Below are 22,194 nucleotides of genomic sequence, written 5' to 3' on the forward strand. Positions count from 1 at the left end.
CTAATCTTCTTTATCAGCACCATTTTGAAAAATTAAGAGGTATGAAAATGGTGCATCTTGGAAAGGAAGCAGCATTCTCATTTCTGTCACAAATGTATAGATTCAGCTGCCCTACAGACCCCTCTGTTTTTCCTTTGCTTGAAAAACTCAAACCCTTGAGGGGGATCAGGACCACAGTGCGAGAATATACAAGTCCTGTCAGAGCACATAGCACATGTCCTGAGTTATTTTAGGCTGGGGGAAAGTGGTAACTCTATCCTGTTCTGAACTGGTCCCCTGTCTACTGATTTTTCAAGAAAAATACTAGGAACTCTGTTCAGCAACTTCCCCTGCTATTCTAGCCAAATCCCAGCATTCCCTAATTAAATTCATTAGAATGTACCCCCATTCCAGTGTCAAACTGTGTTGTTTTAAATGTATGGTACATTGCTGCTGTGAAACTCATGCTATGTTTACATTGAAAGGAGTACCAGGTCAGGGCTGAATGAAACAATCTAGGCGCATAATAGAAATGAGATATTGATTGCATCGTGTAAAGCCCTTTGTAGTATTTCTGCATAAAGGACATCCTATATATGAAACTCCTTTGTCACCAACCTTGAATATCCATGCCGCTTGTCAACACAGCTTGATGTTTTTCATTACCCTGAAGTCACATAGAAAATGGATTAAAGCATCCCATTCAAGGATGTAGCCTAAAAATATATTGTCAGCCATTATCATAACATGGGAGTCAGTCAAATACAGTCAATCAATATATAAGTTATAATTGGTATTTTCAACTTCCTTTCCCTTTCTTGATTTTTCTTTCCTTTTCTGCTTGCTTTTAATAGCTGAAGAATAAACATAAATTCAGCAAGAAAGTTAATGGTCCAACCTTTTAGAAGTTGCAGGAAGATGGCTGGGCTATGTGTTGGTGTGGAAGTAAAAATGAACCAGAGTGGAGATATATGAGAACAGTGTCATCATGGAGGCTGTGAATGCAAAAATAAGTGACCTCAAAACTAGAACTAACAAAACTAGATAATTTAGGCTGATCCTGCACTGAGCAGGGAATTGGATTAGATGGCTTCTATGACCACTTCCAGCTCTATGATTGTATAGTCTGGATCAACCCACGACCAGCTGCAGAGAAAAGATACTAAGAAGTCAGTTTCACTGGAAAATTCCAAGCTTAAGGTCTAGTTGTGAATGCTTATCAACCAAGATTCTGTTACTACATACTGTATCATTACTGTAACATGATTATTTGTAGAAGACACCTGAAGACGCATTTTTATATTCCTACTGGCATTCATTTACTAAGAAGTAATATCAAACTTTGTATCACTGATAGGGTGGCCTGTCCCTGGCTGGGCTGGAAGTCCAGGCTGTCGCCAGGTAGGACCAGGAGACACTATCTGTATTCAGCTGTGCCAACCTTGGAGCTGGCAGTTCTGATCTGTATTTATCAGACCTGGCAGGAAGCCAGCAACACAGTCTTAACAAGTCCTGGCCAGCTTCCTGGGAGCATAAAGAACACAAGCAGTCTGTTACCAGAGTACAAGAAGCCCATCAGAGGTGGGTCAGTACACGGTCCAGAAGTCCAAAGACAGGCAGCAATGCAGAATAGCCAGAGATGGTCCAAGAGGTCAAGACAGGCAGCAAGGAGTCAAGGTCATGGTCACTCTGTAGTCAAGCATGGTCCAGAGAGCAGGCTGGGCAGGATCCTAGGTGCATAGATGTGGACAAGGCAACAATTCCACTTGTTGCACCAGGCAGAGCTCTCTGTGCCTCAGCCCTCATCCTGAGAGGAATCATATACATCCTCCAGCCTCTGGTGATAACTCTCAGCCAGCTGGGCACTTGCCTCTGCTTTTGCCTTTGTTGCTCCAGAAGCTCCCTTCTGCTCAAGGCCTCGCAGCCAGTGCTGGACTGCACACCTGCCTCTGAATCATCACCAGCCTCCAAAGGCTGGCTCCGGACAATTGAATTCATAATAGTGCCAAAAGATGTTCAAATACATCTGTTAAATCCGTTGCTTTTTGAACATCAAAAAAATCAGTCAATGTTCGCAAGCAGTATCTTGTTTATTCAAAGACCACAGTCATAATATGGCATTACTACAGACTGTTTTGTTTTGTTTTGTTAATCACTTACTTAAGGCACTCAACTGTTATCCACTCTGTGTAGGTAGATGTATCTGGGTGCTGATCGATGGTTCTGTCAAAATGTTTTATCTCCGGGATTTTAATTGGAAAGACTGTGGTGGATGTCTGTGTAAAAATGTTTGGTTGGGAAGAGTCAACTATGAAGCTTGTTAAACACTGATTTTGTGAACTGAGTTTATTTTGTTTTTATTTATTATTTATTGATTACAAACTGCCCTCACTTGTGGCTCAGGGCAGTTCACAGAGAACATGAATTCAATATGACAGATACAACACAAACTCAGTAACTGTATAAACATCAATAACACTGAACATTTAATCATTTACTACTTAGACCATTTTAACCATAAACCAGCAGTTTGGTCAGACTGAAATTGCCCCATGATGTGGTCAGTGGGCATATCTGATAGAAGTAGGTTCTGGAGGGATCAGTAGATGTTGTTGGTCCACTGTCCCCAACCAGTGGGGGTGGATCCAGGTGGCTATCCATCAGGCGGAAGAGCTGGGTGTCATCTGCATATTGATGACACCCAAGCCTGAACCTCTGTACCAGATGGGCAAGAGGGTGCATAAAGATGATGAATAAAATTGGACTTTGGGTTCCTGGACAGATACAATTAATGGGGAATGGGCCTTGAGTAGAACTCATGAAGTAACAAAGTATCTCTGGTTGTGAGTCATTCTAAAAACTTCAAACTGAGACAAAAATATTAAAACTAGCACATAAAACCCACTAAAGGCCATGTGATTTGCTACATTATAACTATTTCAGAAGGAGACTGCCTCAGACTTGACATATGTGGCACTCAAAGAAGACATGTGAAGGGCACATTCATAGGTCATTGTCTCTTTAAAATACTAAGTACACGTACTGAAAGACAAGACACGTGAAGCGGCTGTGAGGCTCAAGAAGACAACTTACACTGTGACTATTATATTGTAAGATTGCAGACAGGTTCCCTGCCTTAATTTATTGCACAGCCTACTGCACAATAGCAATAATAATTTTATTGAAATATGAGCACTTGACAGCCAAAGCTATTGAATATAAAGGCTAATGCCCCAATTTATCAAACAGAATGTTCCCAGATGTTCACTAGCCCAGAACTTTGATGTGGTATGGTGTTTGGTGCAGGATCGCCAGCTCACTGGGAGACTGAACAGGGAGGGGGGATGAGTATTCTGACAACACTTAAACATAGAATTTTGGGCTAGACCAGGGGTAGTCAAACTGTGGCCCTCCAGATGTCCATGGACTACAATTCCCATGAGCCCCTGCCAGCGAATGCCCCTGCCTCTCCATATCCCCCGGTATTTTTCCATGTCACCCAGCAGCAGACAAGGCAAAGCAGGAGACTGCCTCCCTAGTCTGACGTGGGATATGATAGGATGGTAAAAGTTTCATAAAACCTTGGTTGAGAAAGCCTGAGTTAAGGTATGTGCCAGTGTATATATATCTTCATCACCTATAAAGAACACCCCTGCTTCAAAAGTAAGCATCACATTATCTGTGCTGCCTATTTTTTGTACTGTGAAATCTGTTTGTCTTAGTTGCCTCTATAATCCAACCAAAGTCTTGTGTGACAAAAGAGATTTCTCTCAATGGAAAATGTGTGAATTCAAAATGACTTAGAAGCCTGAGAGCATTGTTCAAAGCTCTGGAAAAAACATAGTGGTTTCTCCACAGGAAGTCTGTGATGCTGTTTATAATAAGAACAAATCTTTCAGAGCAGGTGACAGTAAGTTTGTTTTGACTCAGAAACATTGTTTTACCTTCAAGTATTGTTACGTGTAATAGAAATACATCCAAGATGATGGGTGATATCTAGGGGTGACTCAAACAAAATCTTAAATCAGATTTTTCATAGATTACTCAATTAAACTTGAAAACATACTTACCTTGTTATCAGATGATGTACATATATATCATAGCAATTGTAATCTCTCCTCTGTATTTAACAGAAGGGTGAATGTATCTTCCAACATGGCAACAGCCGTGCTAGATCAGATAGTCCATCTAGTCCAATACACTGTTTTTCATATTGTCCACTGAGTTCCTTTTGAACACTCTCCCCTGTTTTTCTTCCCAGCAACTGATTCTCAGAAGCATGCACTGTATGACCATGAATGTTCCATTTAACCATCATGGCTGATAGCCACTGATTAGCCTATCTTCCATACTTTTGTCACTTCTGTTTGATGCCACAACTGTCACAACAACGTGAAACAGTGAGGTCTGTAAGTTAACTATGTACTTTGTGAAGATGTATTTTCTTTTTTAGGTTCTGACCTATGACCAAATTCATTGGGTGCTTATAAGCTCTAGTAGTGACAGAAAGAAGTTATTTTTAACCCTCCACACCAGGGGTAGTCAAACTGCAGCCCTCCAGATGTCCATGGACTACAATTCCCATGAGCCCCTCCCAGCATTCGCTGGCAGAGACTCATGGGAATTGTAGTCCATGGACATCTGGAGGGCCACAGTTTGACTATCCCTGCTCCACACCGTGCATAATTTTACAAATCTTTATGAAGTCCCCCTTCTAGTAGTCTTATTTTCTAAACTGAAAAGCTCCAAGCTTGACTAGATGGACTGTTATTCTTTAAGGAATTTGTCACTAGATTTCCCATTGGGTAGGGTTTGTTTGAATTACAGTGAATAGGCATCTGTGTGAAACCCTTAATTTCCCTCATATTGATGACAAGGGCAACCCATATTTCGGCATAGTATTGAGTTGTAATTTATCTTTACTAAAATGAAATGAGGTATCTGTGTATGAATATTAAATTCCAAATACTATTCTAGAAAAAGAATTAAAAGCAGTACCTCTGCTGTTCATAGCGATTATTAAATCTGCCTTGGGCCTCAATGAAAAAAGCAGAATATCAATTCAGTAATTGGGGAGTAAATGAAATAAATAATGAATTGAGGAGGGGCTGTGGCCTGAGGACAAGTCATGGCTCAGTGATAGCACATCTGTTTGGCATGCAGAAGTTCCCAGGCTCAGTCACTAGCATATCCAGTTACAAAAAGACCCTGGAGAGCAGCTGCCGATCTGAGTAGAAAAAAATGTGCAGGCAATACTGTGGGTAGACACTACTGACACTGAGGAACCAATGGTCTTATTCAGTACAAGACTGCTTCATGTGTTCATGTGTAATTCTCAAAAATGTGCAATCTGAAGTCCCTGTTGAGAATCAGATTACTAAAATCCTCCTGAGACCTAATTGCTAAGATGATAAGAGTGTTAGATTTTATCATACAATACAACTTTTCTTGAGGTCTTTATAATCATGTATCTTTGAAATGGCAGTGAAAACCTTCATACAAGAGTATTTGGACTGGAGATGGCCTTTTACTGTCATGTTTCAAAAGCAGAGCTCTTCTCTCACCTTTTCTTCCTTACAAAGAAGAAGAAAGTCTCACCTTCGATCCCATGGTGGTTACAGAAGCTTCGTCTGCCACGTTTCCTGTTTGTAACTGCAAACATCTAAACTGCAATTTAAGTTCTCAGATCAACTCAAAGTTGGGTCAAGAAGCACAAGCCTCTGACACCGTCAGCCTTAAACCCCATTTTCTCCCACTTGTGCTATCAGCAGAAAGCAGGAAAAAAAGGTATGTGTTTTTCTTCTGTCAGCAGTTCTGAGTGTCTGTCTGAAGGCTCAGCTTATATTAATAATATCTCTGATAGACATTATTATCAGTATTAAAAATCTTCCCTGAAGTGAGAAGAGGATCTTTCCACTAAGAATTGTCAGGAAAGAAACGTGTATTTTATATTGTTACTTTTTAATCAAAATTATTCAGTTACTTTATGGATTTCCCTTTAGTAAGGTTCAGCGGTACTGAACTTTGTCATTTGTTAAGGCAGAATTTAAGGTCTGCAGTTTCTTCCTTGGCTGATTTGGCTTGGACTAAAAAAAAAGGGGGGGGAGGAGGGGACCATCCCCATACTGTTGTAATTCAAAGAGCTCTGGTTCCTGAGTGGCTTGGAACTTCTAGCCCTTCCTCTTCTCTCTCGTAATTTTAACACACAGGCCTATTTCATACAGTCCTCTTTGATTATACCAATGAGATTAGTGTCTGCTGTTCACACTATATGATATATCTCCCCCCCCCAGCTTCTCCTTCCTCCCCCCCTCCCAGCCATGAACAGAAGTACTTCTGAATGTTATCTTGCCAAGTATGAGTCCTAATAAGCTCTCAGTCATAATATTCTTCAGTGTTCTGGAACATCTCTCATCTTCTGCTTCTCTTCCATTTGTTAATTTTCCATCTGCTATTTGAACCTCCTTTTAATTTTTTGTTTGCAAATGGAGGAGCAGCACCATCTCCTTGCCTCTGTTTACCTCCTTCTCCCTCCAGTTATCAGGCCAGCCTTAGAACACAGAACACCCAAATAGCATTTAGATGTTTTCCTGCAGATTTTGTGTCAAAATCGGCCTTTGCACAAATAATGAGAGGGCTTTTCCAGTGACTGTATAATTGAAGAAACAGAAGAAAGTACTGTGGCACCTTTAAGAGCAACGTATCTTAATTCTGGATAGATGCTTTCATGTACACGTATCAGAAAGGTGCCACTGGACTCACACATCACTCTCTGCCTTCCTACCAACACCTGAATTCAAAATGATGGGGATGAGGTGGCTGATTTCAAATAGCTAGCTACTGTAAATGCACCAAGTTTGAAGGTCTGTCCTTTCCTTGCGAAGACACAGAGATGTTTCTGACATGACATTTCCCTGTTTGTATTTTACATTTTTTTGAAAAAGATGATATCTGAAACTATATATGTTGAGTTTGCAATTATGTAACCTATGTCACATTTCCTATGATTATCTGTAAACCGCTCCTGCGGAGCAGTATAAATAAAACTGTAAGGGCAAACTGGGAGGTGAAAGGGGCGGGCTGAGACCGTGATAAAAACTCAGAGGGGCCAATCAGGAGCCGCAAAGTGGCTCCTGATTGCCCCCTCTGAGCGTCACTCCGGGGCCAAATGGCCAATTGGGAGTCGTGCACAGCGTGGCTCCCCATTAGCTACTTGGCCCGTCCTCGGCTGTGCGCTCCGGGACTGGTAAGTAGCCCGTGGGGACAGCCTTCACCGGCGGGATAGGAGCAGGGCTGCTGCATCTTTGATGCAGCGGCCCTGCTCCTTTCCCGCCAGCCAGCCAGGGACCTTGGCTGGGGAGGGGGATGGCGCCAAACGACCGCGCCATGGGAAAGGAGCAGGGCACTACTCCTTTCCCACCTCCAAGCCACAGGCCTTGCCCGGGGAGGGGACTGGCGGTGAAGGAGCCCCAGGAGCTCTTTTGCTGCCGCCGAGCCGGCCACCTTCCCCGGGGAGTGAGGAGGGCAGCTGTGCGCTGGCTGCCGGCCACAGCCTTCTGCCAGGCCGTAGGACAGCCCATTTTTATAAATGGGCTTTCCTACTAGTATGAAATAAATCTTTCAAAAATCTCTCTTACATACAGTTTTGTAAGGCATATAAGTGCCCAAGTATAGAATTTATTACCACTACTCCTGACATACTGCTTGGGTGATATCCATCTAAATACTAACAGACAGCATCCTCCTAAACAGGATTAAATTCTTGTAAGACCACTGATGTTGGTGGACCTTCATAGGTGTAGCTCTGCTTGGGATGGCATTGAGACTTCCAAGTCTTTTCTGGCACTGGGTTTAGCATCAAAGTATGCTGTTTATCCCAACAGCTAGGCTATATCAAAATTCACAAAAGGGGAATGTATGAAATAGAGAGGTAATTATCAACTCAGCAGCATGGCTTGTCCAAAACACAGGCTCATGCATTCACACAATATTAACTATTTATGATGATTGGTTCAGTTTATGGAAATACAATAGATATGGATTAAATTACTTGTCTCTGTGGTTATTAAGACTGAAACAAAAATTTGGGAAGGATAGGGTTCAGTGTTTCTGAACCTTAAGCAGCATGTGATAACCAAGGAGCACCATAAAGAAAATATAAAATATATACTGTATGTGGAAACAAACACAGAAAATGAAGCTTGGTAGGAACTTTTAGCACCTTTGCAGATGATAGCGAAAGTGCAATCACTTTAAATATCACTCCAAAAACTCTCCCACTGATTTCAGCAAGTTTAATTAATATTATTCATGATCATCAAACACATTGAACTCTCCTCTGTCGCATTTTGTGGTTGCCCGTTGTAACAATCACAGAATCCCTGGATGGAGTCTGTCAATATATTTTAACGCAAAAGTGATTTCGCAGCTACTTTATGGCTGCCCTATCTGGATGGGAAGCCTGAAGAGAAGTATCAATAAGATTCAGTCTAACTTTCTGTACAAATTTTGACCAGCAAAAACTTTCTGTATATTATTCTGTATATATCCTGTACACTGCCTTGCATCTTGAAACTGGTCAAAGTAACTGGTCTTAGTAACAAAAGCATTGATAATGATTTTCAAATTGCGGTTAAGAGTTCATTTTACCAGTAAAGAGGAGAATCTGGTTCAGTATATGTTGAAAGAATCTGAAATCTCCAGTTGGAATCAAACTATTAAAAAATGACAATTGCTGAGAGTGGTGGGTAAAATTTGAAAAATAAATAAAATAAATAAACTTGGATTTGACTATGATTTCCTATTGACTATCAGAGAGGGAGATCTTTTCTTATATTTAAAATGTCTAACCAAATTAGAATATCAAAAATTAATTATTGATGCTCAGAAAACATACTTTCCCTTGACCTTGACCTTTGGTATCCTCCCCCATCCGGGCCAAATGGCCCCATACATTAGGACTTTAATTAGTTCAAATCTGTGACGAGTCATCTCTCAGACAAGGTTCAACTGACTTCAGCAGTTTTCGAAGGCAGATTCTGGGGGATACCTTTTGAAGATAGACTATGCCTGATGTTTTATTGCACTTTTTATGAATTTCAACGTAAATTTTATATTACGTACCTTTTAGATGAGAGCTCCAATCCTTCTGACTCAATTAAGACTCCATAATCTTTTTGTTGACACAATGCCTGAGAGAATTGAGAAGGTAGCTAGATTTCTCAGAGTGTTTAGTTTATTCACTAGAGCAATTATGGTATTAATAGAAAATTGATTTAATGTATCTCTCCTGTTATATGTTCTGTCAAATGGACCTTTTCTGTATAGTGTCAATAAAGATTTATGTATGACCCTGCATTATTATTATTATTATTATTATTATTATTATTATTATTATTATTATTATTATTATTATTATTATTATTATTATTATTATTATTATTGAGAGCAGTTTGTCTTGCCACCAACCAGCAACTACTAATCAATGTTACTATAGGAAAAGAAGGCCAGTCTAGAGATCTGATTGGAGTATTGTTCTAGATTCCCCCTCTGCCATCAAGCTTGCTGGGTGAAATTGGGTCTGCCACATTCAGCCTTACCTACCACAGGGCAGCTCTGAACAGGATAAAAATGCACTGATAAAGTCAATTGGCCTAGAAATGCTTCAGCATGTGATGTGGCCCTGTTTTTGTTTTACAAAACATGGCTGTAGAGGCATCAAACACAAGTGAGAGATTTGTTCAGAAGTGTGGAGAGAAAGGTTCTTTTCTACTACAGGTTGTATCTGTTGTGTATGGATTTCAAGTACCATGAGTCCGCTGCCGTCTTCATACTCCTTGGAGAAGTAGTGGGAGGACTACCCAGGGGCACAGGCAGAGACTCAATTGGGGGAGTTGGCTGCTGAGCCAGAAGCGGCTGCTGAGCCAGAGGTACCAGCCGAAGCCTCTCCATGCAAGAGTTAGCCCTGCTTGGGGCCAGTTGCTAGTGATCAGGTGGATAGCTCTCATGATAGCCGGTGGCTTGTTGCTTTTAATGAGGGGGAAGAGACCAATCAGCACGTGGAAAGATGACCCATGTGTGGTCTCATCGGCAGTTACCAGAACAGGGAGTATGTTTGCAGGATGAGAACTGGAATCTCTGGTATCAGGCTTATTAGGGGAGCTGAGAGCTTGGATTTGTGTGGAAGCAAATGTGAACAATGATCTAGGTGATACCCACCTTGCCTGACCCCTGCCGGAAATCCTGCCAGACTGATTGGACATTCTGACCTTAGACTAGACCACTGACCACCCTTTTTGGAGCTAGTTTGCCTGCTTGACTGAACCTCTGGCTTTCCGGACCAGCCTTGCTGACTAATCTTCAAACTCTCTGTTTTGCTTCAAGCATACTGAATGGCTGCTGGAGCCTGACACTTCTGGTTAAGCCTGATAACCAGAACAGTAAGAGACTCTAAGCTTGGACCTGAGCCCTTGCTTGGGAAATGCCAGCCCTGGGCTCTTAGCCAATCATGGAACAGACTAATGGATATGTATGTATGTATGTATGTATGTATGTGAAAACACACACACCCATTGCAACGAATATGTGTTGATTCGTTGCAACGGAGAGACCCATCAGCTGGCAGGTGTGTTTGAGCTGTCGTTTCATCGTTGCCACGCTCCCCCCAAGTGAACCCCCCCCTCACGGGCCCGATTTTCGGCCGAAAACAGTGTAAAAACTAAAGGGAAAATACATCAGCAAACGGGCTTGTCTGTTGTTTGTGCTTAGTGAATAAACAGCTCTGGGGAGGGACTGAAGCCGGGGAAGCCTCTAAACAGGCTTGCTGGTGGGTTGAACTTCGCTCGCTCGGAGAAAAAAAAATGGCGATCGCTTCGCAGGAAGATCAGAGGAGAGAGCCAGGGGGAGGGACTTTGTAGAAACCGCAACAATGTTAACGCACAGGTCTTCTTCGCTAGTGTTGCAGATTGGTTGCAGGAGTGTATCGCTTTCCAGAGGGTGAATCCACTTTTGGGGATTTCCCTGAAAGCACTACAAGGAAGCGCTTTTTGCGGATAGGTTTCAGGTGTGTGGCAGATTGTCAACGACGTTGTGCATAACGGCAAATCAGTAGCGTTTTCAATTGGCAACCATTGTGCGATTTTGAAGGCATGCGAAAAGCCCCCTAGTTTTCCTTCCATTTTATTTAAATACTCCCCAATGGCAGCCCCACCTAGCAAGAAAGACTGGCTTCCACTCTTGGATATATGGCAGTCATTTGTACCACTGTACAACACAATTTGTCTATGGGTTTTACCTCTGCAGGTGATGTGAATGGGTACCAGATAAAATTCAAATGATCATCTAGATTGGACAGGGAGGCATGTTGATGATAACTGGAATGGATATTTACATCTGAACCATTAGTTCCTTGCAAAACACATAACCAGCAATGGGTTAGGGGCCGATAATGCAATCAAATACATTATTAGGTTCAGCTAAAGCCTGATGCAATTCATAGGGCTGCCATAATTTGGAAACAATGGAACACACAAAGCATGATTACTTCAGTGGGACAAACACGTGCTTAAACTGTCTTTGAAATAAAAATGCTCATTTATTAAAAATAGGCATGAACATTTCTGTTACAGAAATGGGAAATTCAGAGTGTACCTATGTCTGGATGGGTTTTGCTTTCGTAACGGCAATTATGATTATTTCCTTGGTGAAAAATGTTTCATACTACCTACAAGAAAAGAAACGAGGTAAGAGAGATGGCCTGTTTCATCTTTGAGAATGATTGTTAGAAAAATGTCATAAAAGAAAATGAGTTTGCAGAGTATAGTGTATATTATCCTGAACTGGATTTTTGTAAAATGGTATTTTTAATGGAATAGTAACTTCAGTAATTTAATGTAATATCTAAAACATTATCACCTCACCCTCAGTGTCACTCAAGGATAAAATCACAGTGGCTTTTCAGCATTTTCTTTCAGTTTTAATAAATATATAAGCAATGATAAACTGAGTTACATTTATTCAGAGTATTTCACCCCTCCTATATTATATAGCACTTAAAGCAGTTCACAAAGTATAAAAATGTTATCCATTTGTAAAAGCATCAGTTTAAAATTTAATTGGTATACAACAGCATATAGTTAACATATTAGCAATATAAGGCAAGGGACATATAACACACTCTTTGCATGCACAATGTTCTCTCTCTCTCAGGCAGCTAAAGGAACACACGGTTCACATGTGAGTGACATTACTCATTGCTGTGAACAGTATTGGATTAGATAAACCAATTGTCTGACTTGGTATGGGTGAAAAGCAATGAGCTATATTAGAATTAAGCTTTGAAAACATATTGAACTAGTACCAAAGCCCATTTTAAAAAGGGACTTTGTTGCATAATGGCATAATGGCAATTGGCTGCCATTTTAAAAGGGGCGGCAGGCAGGAGGGCGTGAGAGGATGGCCACAGCTCCCGTTGACCCGTTGGCAAAGCAGGCTAAAGGGAAGGGACCCCCCCCCGCCAGGGGAAACAGGGCTTTGCAGCCTGCAGGGAGGCTCTAAACTCCCCTTCCAGCTCCCTCCCAACAGGAGCATACCTGCAGGCCACAAAGCCCCGTCGCTGCCTCTCTCCTCGTGGGCGACAATGGAGGCTGCAGCCACAAGACTTCTAGCAGGCAAGAAGGAAGGGTGGAAGCTGGAGGGGGAGGACCAATCAGGGTGGACCTGGACAGGGCCCCGGACAGTCTCCTCCCAGGGGGCTGTTTCCCAAATATAAGGGAGCAAAATAGAGTTAAGGATGACTGAGCAGGAGAAATCTGAATAACTCTTAGAGCCTCTCTTTGGTAGGGTAGTAGTTGAGATAATGAGGTTCAAATCAAGAAGTGCCTGGTTTCAAACATAAATGCACCAGGCGACCATATGTGAGAGAATTCACTTTTTGTTTGCAACATGGGGATAATACAGTCTAGTCCTGCTTTAATGATTACATGGTAGCACAGGATCATACAGTCTATTTGCAACAGCATAAGGAGTGAGGGTTAATTTTCATCAATTCCCCATTCCTCCTGTTTACTTCCATACTGTGTCCAACCTGATATATAGAATAATTCCCATGGCCCTCAGACAAAGCATTTTGAGGGGTTCTAGAGGCTCTAGCATCGAGCTAAGGCAGCCAATTGCCATTATGAAACAAGAAAAATTGATTTTATCAAGTGGTCCTGGAGAGGTGTGACATCACTTTTGTTTTTTCATTGAAGTGATGTCAAACCATCACTGACAGCTTACCCTTCATGGTTCTAGCTACACCAAGTCTTCCAACTTGTTGCCTAGAGATAATTCATCTCAAAATGAAACCAAATTATTAGAAACTAGAAAATAAGCCCGCTGTAGTCTAAATGCAGCGGGCGCTAGCGGTTAGCCCCCCCCCCCCGCAGAATGGCCTAACTGTACCGTAGACATGAGGTTGAGCCGAGAGCCATTCTTCTTCTCCTGAGCCGCCGCGCCACCTTGTCCCTCAGAGGGCCGTTGTGCCGGTTGCCCTGGGCGCTCCTCGAGGGCTCCTCAGCCTCTTCTTCCTGGCCTCCGGAGTGGGTGTGCAGGCCGCGCGGCAAGCCCAGTGCCCTTGGCGAGTGGGCGGAGGTTGGCTGGCCGACAGGTGGGCGGAGGAGGAGGAGGAAAGCTCGGCGCAGTGGCGGGCTGTGTACGCCGTAGCAGCAGAGCTCGTCGCAGCAGCAATAGGCGGCGCCATAGCTCATTGCAGGGGAGGGCCCCACTGGCATCTCCGCCACGGCAGAAGGCTCCTCCGGCTGTGTCCGCGCTGCCAGCTCACTAATGGGCACAGTGACATCGCCGTGGCTGCAGAATGTTGCGGCAGCACCGCTGAAGGCCGCGCCGGCTCTGGCGGCTCCTCCGGCTCCGCCGCCATCGATAGCTCCGCTGTCTCGGGCCAGAGACAACTAGCAAATTCATACCCGCAGAGCAAAGAGCCCTGCAAGAGGCATATGGAGACAAACCGTCCCTCAGATATGCAGGGCCCAGGCTATGGATGGCCTTGAAGGTAAGAACCAAAACTTTGAATCTGATCTGGAAGCTAATTGCAGCATAGGTTGGACATGGGCTCTCCAAGATGGCAGATGCATTTTGTACCAACTACAATTTCTGGGTCAGAGACAAGGGAAGGCCCATGTAGAGTGAGTTACAGAAATCTAATCTGGAAGTGACCATTGCATGGATCACCATGGCCAGGTGATCTGGGGACAGGTAATACACTAGTGGCCTGGCTTGGCACAGGTGGTAAAATGCTGTGGTAACAATGACTCGCCAGCTCACACGCCAGCTAGATGGGTCTCTACGTTAGGAGGAATCAAGGCATATTCGTTGTAACATGTGTGTTTTTTTTTTTAACTGTTCTTAAAGGGACAGGGGCTTTTTGGGAGCATGATAACAACCGCCCATTGGCTGTTCGTTTGATTGATGGCCAGGGGCGGGACAAAGCACAGAAAAAATCATTTCCTTTCTAGCGATTTTTGCGAGACTGGAAACCTGTGGGAAATGTTAAAGTTAATAGTAAATCATGCAAAGCTAAAAAATGCCTTGTGGTTTTCAGTATTACTGAATTGTTCATATTTTTCCAGGTAAAGCATACAAAGATGTTCCAGAATACAGCCCAAGGTAGGGCAAATGTTTTCATAGTTTTATTTTACTTCATGTCCTTCAGGTGAGTAGTCAGTTACAATATTAATTTATGTATGAACTAGCAAGAAAGCTCATTGCAACCAGGAATGCAATGGGCGCTAGGACCCAGGGGGCACCGGTAGGTGCAGATCTCTCTCTCTCTTTCTCTCTCTCTCAGCAGGAGCCATAGGAGGTAATCAGGGGTTGTCTCTGTGTGTCTCTCTGAGAGCAAAGTAGCTAGCGTCCACGGAAGAAGGGTGAGAGCTGGAGAGGAAAGGCCAATCAGGCCGCACCCTGATTGGCCCTATTCCATCTCGGACAGCCAGGACACTCTCCACTCCCAGGGCTGTTTCATAAATAAACAATGGATAAGGAAAAACAAACTGTTATTATCTGTATTTACTCTGTTAGATAATGCTTCATTTTTAAGCCAAAAACAAAAAGGTGGAAGAAATGTAGTAGTAGTAGTAGTAGTAGTAGTAGTAGTAGTAACCATAGCCCTTAACAACAATAAAACAGGCAACATCAATATTTAGTAGCATGTATCAAATACAAGGTATTAAAATAGGAAATTAAAGCAATTAAAATAAACTACCTATTATATATGATAAATTACATTCGAAAACATGGTTAGCATTTTCCAGGGCTGTACCTCAGTTCAGGACATTTATCAATTAATTGTAATCAGCTTATATCAGGTTCTGCAGGCTTAAGAGCATTTAACTTTTCTTAGTGGGGGCCAGGATTTCTGTCAGTGCACTACAGGCTCCTGATGCTGTCCATAATGGTTAGCAGACTCAGGAACAACATTGTGGGCAAAGTATATGCAAGTATTATTCCTGACAGAAGAAGTTCCTGATAGAGCAGTTTGTCAGTGGAACAGGCTTCCTCAAGAGGTGATAAGTTATCCTTCTTTGGAAGTTTTTAAGCAGAGGCTAGATAGCCATCTGACAGAAATGCTGATTTTGTGAACTTAGGCAGATTGTGAGTTGGGTGGGCAGGAAGAGATGTTCCAGTGTTTGTCTCTTGTGGCCCTTTCTTGCACACCAAGGGAAATGCTGATCGCCATTTTGGGTTCAGAAGGTGAAGTTCATCCAGACCAGACTGACCAAGGATTCTGGGGTTTTTATGGGGGCAGCATCATCTAGACATGGAATTGGGGTCACTGTGGGTGGGCAGGTAGTTGTGAATTGCCTGCATTCTGCAGGGGGTTGGACTAGATGACCTTGGAGATTCCTTCCAGCTTTATGATTCTATGAAATAAATGTCGTTCTCCATTCATAAAACAATGTGTGGAAAAGAAGATGATTTATCCCTCCCTTTCAGATTATTTCCACTGATACCACAGTAAGTGCCATCTCTGAAGGAACTACTTTGATGTGCAATCACAAGTAGAATTACACATTGATGCTTAATGGACTTATGATGCAGTGCTGCTGAGGATCCCATGGCTAATGTGGCATATCCTAATTTTTTTTTTAAATCTTTTAAAATTGCTCCTTTACCCCCCAAAAAATTGGGTGAATACTAGGCTCAGTCCAATCCTAAAGAGAATAATGCGCCTTGAGTCCACTGAGGTGGTCAGTCTTAGAAGGGTGGGCCTTGGGGTAAGATTGTGCTGTAAATGAGATAGGAGGAACAGCTATTAAAACTCAGTTTGGGTCCAGTGGCACCTTTAAGAACAACAAAGTTTTATTCTGGATATAAGCTTTTGTGTGCATGCATGCATGCTGCAAATGTTGTTCTGATCAACGTGGGCATCCACCTGAATCTAGCTTTTAAAACTTTCTTTCATAGACATGGCGAGTTTTATAATGAAGAATGCCCTGTTTATGACAACCTCAAACACCATCAACAAGATATTCTAAGTAAGTTGTGCTTAAGAATTTGCATCTATTATAATAAATCTATTCCTTATGGGGGCAATGGGATTATTTGGCAATTCAAAACTACTGCCGTATTTGCCGGCGTATAAGACGACTGGGCGCATAAGACGACCCCCCAACATTTCCACTCAAAATATAGAGTTTGTCACCATTGTACGGCCACAGCACAACTGCAGCGCCTCCGGCCCGGCCCTGCATCTCCCTGGCACTGGTGCGCAAGTGCGCATATGCAAGCTCTGCATAGACAAGGGGCGGGCTGGAGCGCCGCTGCTTCCCATCGAGCAGAACGGGCTGGTCACGCTGAAAAATCTGGCACCCCTGTCTCACTGCTGATGCTCACCGCAGCCATGCTGATGACCCGCTGCGGCAACACTGGATACCGTGCGATATTGGATGGTATGTAGAATGAGGTGGGCGGGCATCGGGAGGCCACTATGGGCACCGGGCGAGCATCGGAAAGCCACTATGGGCAGCTATGTCTATCCCAACTGAAGTGCACCCGGCGTATAGGACGACCCCCCCACTTGAAGGCATGTTTTTCAGGGGGGGGAAAGTAGTCTTATACGCCAGCAAATAGGGTATATAGTTTGGCTTTATACATTTTTATTGTGTACTCTATTTTATGGAGCTGTCTTGAGCTCCATAAGAAAGGAAGGCATCAAATAAATGTTTTAAATAAATACATTTGGTGTGTATGTTGCAGTCAGAAGGGGGCAGGAGGTTATAAGAAACAGCAATGTATTTTATGTATGCAAATAATTTTCTAAAAAAGGTTTTAACTATGCCTTATTGAGCACTGAGCATGTTCCATCATAATATTTATATAGTCCAAGACCTTAACCTTTATGTCTATTGAATCACATATTTAGGATTCCTATGCTTTGAATTACCTGTTTATTTTAGGACTTTTAATCACATACAGCATCACTCACTTTTTAAATTTTGATCTCCAGATGAAAGTTACTATGAACAAATGAATGCCCATTCTCAGACATCCAACAATGAAGTACAGGTATTAATACTAATACAACAGCGTTATTTTCCATATTTGGACATTTTAAAGCAGTGTTGCTTGCATGCATTTAAATGCCAGAATTTAAAGCATTTTGGAGCAGGTTAGCCAGTGAGCTGAAGAGAATCTAAAACTGAACATGAGGAAAACAAGCACAGACAGAGTAGTTCAGCAGTGGAATAGGCTGCCTAAGGAGGTGGTGAGCTCCCCCTCACTGGCAATCTTCAAGCAAAGGTTGGATACACACTTTTCTTGGATGCTTTAGGATGCTTTGGGCTGATCCTGCGTTGAGCAGGGGGTTGGACTAGATGGCCTGTATGGCCCCTTCCAACTCTATGATTCTAAGTTCCTGACAGTTAGAGCGGTTTCTCGGTGGAACAGGCTTACTCGGGCGGTGGTGGGTTCTCCATCTTTGGAGATTTTTAAACAGAGGCTGGAGAGCCATCTGATGGAGAGGCTGATTCCGTGAAGGCTCAAGGGGCTGGCAGGTTACAATGGATGAATGAGAGGGTTGCCAGTGTCCTGCATAGTGCAAGGGGTTGGACTAGATGACCCAGGAGGTCCATTCTAACTCTTTGAGTCTAGGATTCTCCCGTGGTCTAGGAAGCAAGGGATGGGAAGAACTTCCTGCACACAAAAGGATACCCTAGAGTAGCCTTTCCCCAACTTTTTTAGCATTGAAAATCCACTGAAATATTTTTTCAAGTTTGAGAACCCCCGTAAGTGGTGTGACTGTGCAGAATATGGTTGGGAAGCATAGCTGTGGACACACCCACCCTGGGCCACTCCCCTTCCCACCCCATTGAGGCCCATCAATTACCATTTCAGAAGCATCAAAATGATCATACATGGTCATATCACCTGATAAAATATTTAACAAATGTTGATATATATAAATATAGCGGCTCTGCCTCCCTCCACCTCCCCTCCTCCAAACGATGGCACACCCATTTGCAAAACACTTCCGGGGCTGTCAAGAAACCCCAGGGTTTCATGAAACTCTGGTTGAAAAAGCCTGCCCTGGATGAAACACATAATATTCCATTGAAACTAATGACATTTGAACCATTAGACTTCCTTATGTACAGACTGCATCAAATGTCCTTCAATTACTTCAATCTCTAAATTTGTCTAAGGTTTTATTCTAAACAAGAATTCAATTTTAGGGAGCAAACAATGCATGTGCAGACTCTTCCCTCAAGAGCAAATCCTTTCCATAGTAAAGAAATTTGGGGAAAGGTATGAATTCTGATGGCCCTACTTGCTGTTATCATTTCTAGGATGTAAAACAACTCACATTTATGTTTACCAAGGAACAGATTGCACCAAGTCCCTGGGATATCCACGGTCATATTTCACAGCATTTTAGAAGAGCTGCAGTCAGTCCCATTTGTGGCTCCGTGGGGAGAGGTGGGCAGAAAGTGGCTTTAATCTTTCCCTCCTGCATGGCTTCACCCATCAAAATTGATCCCTCCCTATTATTAGACCCGAAGGGAGAAAAAAATGTGGCCTGTTTATTTTCAAAGGCCAATAACAGTGTGGGATGTGCATGTGTTGTGAAAGCGTGTAAGGATCAAGAATCAAACCGCTTGCTTTCCACACATCTCTGGCCTGCATCAGGGTCATGTATAGGTCTCAAGGATGCAGAGCTACTGCTTGGCATGCATATCCCAGGTTCAGGCCTCAACCCCTGCAGTTGAAAAGGATCAAGTATCAAGTGACTGAAAAGGCCCCTGCTCAAGACCCTGGAGAGCTGTTGCCATTCGCAGCACCGAACTTGATAGGCCAGTGGTCTGGCTCATGACTACAATTTATCTTGCTAATACCTCCAAATGCAAATCTCTTGGCATTACATCTTATTTTATATTCGGCTCTATTAAACAGAGTAAAACTTAGTGAGTGAGCACACTGCTGCTAAGTCACACATAAATGGGGCAAATGAGCACTGACCGAATATATTTTATACAACAGTGATTTTTAATGCTTCAGGGTTTTTTTTTACCTTTGATGGTCAAGAACACAATCAACTCGAGATTATTAATGCAAATACATTTATTTTCAGCCAACAGCTGAACGTCAGATGTGCTATGCTTCCCTTGATCACAGCGTCAAAAGAAAACACAAAAACCTTCGAAAAAAGAAATACCCTCCATTAGAATCAGAAGAAGACCAACTTACCAGAATCAGCTCCACGCCCTCAGACACCTGTATTTATCTCAATAGTGAGCAGCTGAGCATCGAAAACAAAGTGACTGAAGATTCTTCCTGCCGATGATGATCCCTTAAGTTTGTTTGGTTCAATTGACACTACAAGTGCCAAAGTTCAGCTGGGCTATAGCTAAGCCAAATCATTGTAGCTGATGAAATATGTAATTTGATGACATGTAACTAGATGGGGATTACAGTTGGTAGTGAAGGATGCCTTTGGGTTAAGTTTTAAAGGTGCATTTAGCTTAAAGTGCAACTGCAAGTGTTTAGACCAGGGGTCCCCAACTTAGTGCCGGCAAACACATTTCCTGGTAACCACCGAATGTATTTAGAACGTGAGTGGGGCCAGGTGGGGCTTTTATAGTTACTGGATATTTGATTGCCTGTGCAGATTTAAAAAAAAATATTGCTTTGTCAGGAGCTGCCACCACATCATAGCAATCTTCACTATTTGACTGCAAGCAAGCTGCGTCATCCATTTCATGATGGGCATTACCTCCTGTGGCAGCCGGTTTGTGACTCTGCCCACCATGCTTGTTCAGGATTCTAAAAGGGCCTTTGGCTTCTTCACTATTTTTGACCGGTGTTCCAACAAAAGCCCAGCAACAGTAAAGTGACTATTTTGCTCAGCACTTTGCAGATAAATAGCATTTGTAATTACTTGGGATTTAGCTGTCAGATGGTAGACAGAATCCTTGGATGTTTAAGGCCTGCCACTCGTTTTAAATTTGCTCTTCCTGGCTGCTTGAATCTGTGGGGGAGGTTAGCTGACTGGTTCCAAGAGGTAGTTAAAGCCTCCTTGTGAAGGTAGCTGTCCCAACCCTGAAACTGTGCTGCCCTGGTCTCAGGGAGGGAAGGTATCATGGTACAGCCAGATCTTGTGAGGTCTCAGAAACTAAGCAGGGCTCATACTTGGGAGAGACCACCAAGGAAGCCTACAGAGAAAGGCAATGGCAAACCACCTCAGCTTCTCACTTGATCAGAAACCCCCTTGCTATGGTGACCATAAGTCAGCTGCAGTTTGATAGCACTTTACACATGCCCCCAGACTCAAATGCTTGAATAATTACTGACCTGGTCTCAAATGGTGACTGGATGGGTGGTATCAAGGATTCTTGAAGCAGATTGTCTGGATCACTGCCAATCTGATTTCAGGCCACTTTGTAGAACTGAAATGGCCTTGGTTGCCATTGTATTTTTACATGTGTATTTCATTTGGGGGGGGGGATTTTAATGGGTTTTATGATATTTTTAAATGTTAGCCACCTTAACGGGGATGTTTGTGTGTGGGTATCAGTATAATCATCAGTATAACTTGATGAAAATCCCATCTAGAGTTTAGGCTTAGTATTTTTAGTTTGAAAATGCAGCTTTATGTATGTTTTTTGATATCTGCCTTTGTGACCTTTATAAGGGCAGAAATTCAGCATTACAAATTTTGTAAACCTATAAATTATTCTAATTCAGGGCCCTGCCTTGTTATGACGTTATGATTTTTGAAGTTCAACATTCTAGCAATATTTAAATTATCTAAATACTGTAGCAACTGATTTCTGCAAGAGTTACACAATATCATCAATCAATATATATCATAAGTCAGAACCTCAGAACAAACAGAATTTAAGCCAGGCTTCTCCGACACACTGGGGCAATTGTTAAACACTTTGGAACAGAAGTAATTCTAACATGCCTGCAAGAGGAGACCTGCAACAAACCTTGACCTGCAGAAAGGGCCGTCGAAGATATTACCCTCCGAATTGACTCTTCTAGCTCATGAAGGGCTTTAAGGATAATATAACCAGCACCTTGAACTGAACTTGGATATAAATAGGCAGCCAATGAAAGACAAATCAAAATCTGTATATTCCACTTTGCTCTAGGTGATAGCTGTAACTGCATTTTAAACCGGGTGAAGTTTCAAAATTGTTCGAAGATTGTGCAGACCATGAGGAAATTGGCTGACCTCAAGGGTTATTCTGGCCTGGATCAGCCTAGTCAGATGGGCATCTGCAATAATAGGTTTGAAGCCCACAGTAGTTATCCTAATATATGAAAACTGCAGAGTATTTATGAATCACTAGTAGGCTCTCATTCCGCTCTCGAAGGTGAAGCACCAGAGATTGAACCCCAGGTAGTCTTCACGAACCAAAACTGAGCTATGGCCCTTCTTGTTTCACTAAGAGGAACTACATGGGGCAGACTGACATGTAATGTCCCACACAAGCATGGCAAGAAATGTGTGGGTAACCATGACATCTGACTTGTGAAGATGTTGTTTAATTCTTCTGGCTGGCAGACGGCAAAAACTGCCTAGATTATAAAGAACATTGAGAATTTACCAAAAGGAGGTAAGAAGTTGGGTAGGTTGCTTATTTGCTTTAAAGCAAATAATCACTCATGTGATTATTCAGCCCTTCAAGTTAGTACAACTGCCCCCACAAC

The 22,194-nt window shown here is 42.7% G+C and overlaps 1 protein-coding gene across 1 annotated transcript; it reads left to right on the top strand.

Moving 5' to 3' along the window:
* The first annotated feature begins 5,648 nt into the window (after positions 1-5,648).
* On the top strand, positions 5,649-21,780 carry TRAT1 (T cell receptor associated transmembrane adaptor 1). Its single transcript, XM_077342157.1, is given in 7 exon segments — positions 5,649-5,766; positions 11,607-11,720; positions 14,607-14,643; positions 16,444-16,514; positions 17,486-17,544; positions 19,607-19,810; positions 19,812-21,780. Coding segments are annotated over 6 exon segments (558 nt in total). The 5' UTR covers positions 5,649-5,766; positions 11,607-11,608; the 3' UTR covers positions 19,887-21,780.
* The last annotated feature ends 414 nt before the right edge of the window (positions 21,781-22,194 follow it).

The sequence above is a fragment of the Paroedura picta genome, chromosome 6, assembly GCF_049243985.1.
Source record: "Paroedura picta isolate Pp20150507F chromosome 6, Ppicta_v3.0, whole genome shotgun sequence".
Taxonomy (NCBI): Eukaryota; Metazoa; Chordata; class Lepidosauria; order Squamata; family Gekkonidae; genus Paroedura; species Paroedura picta.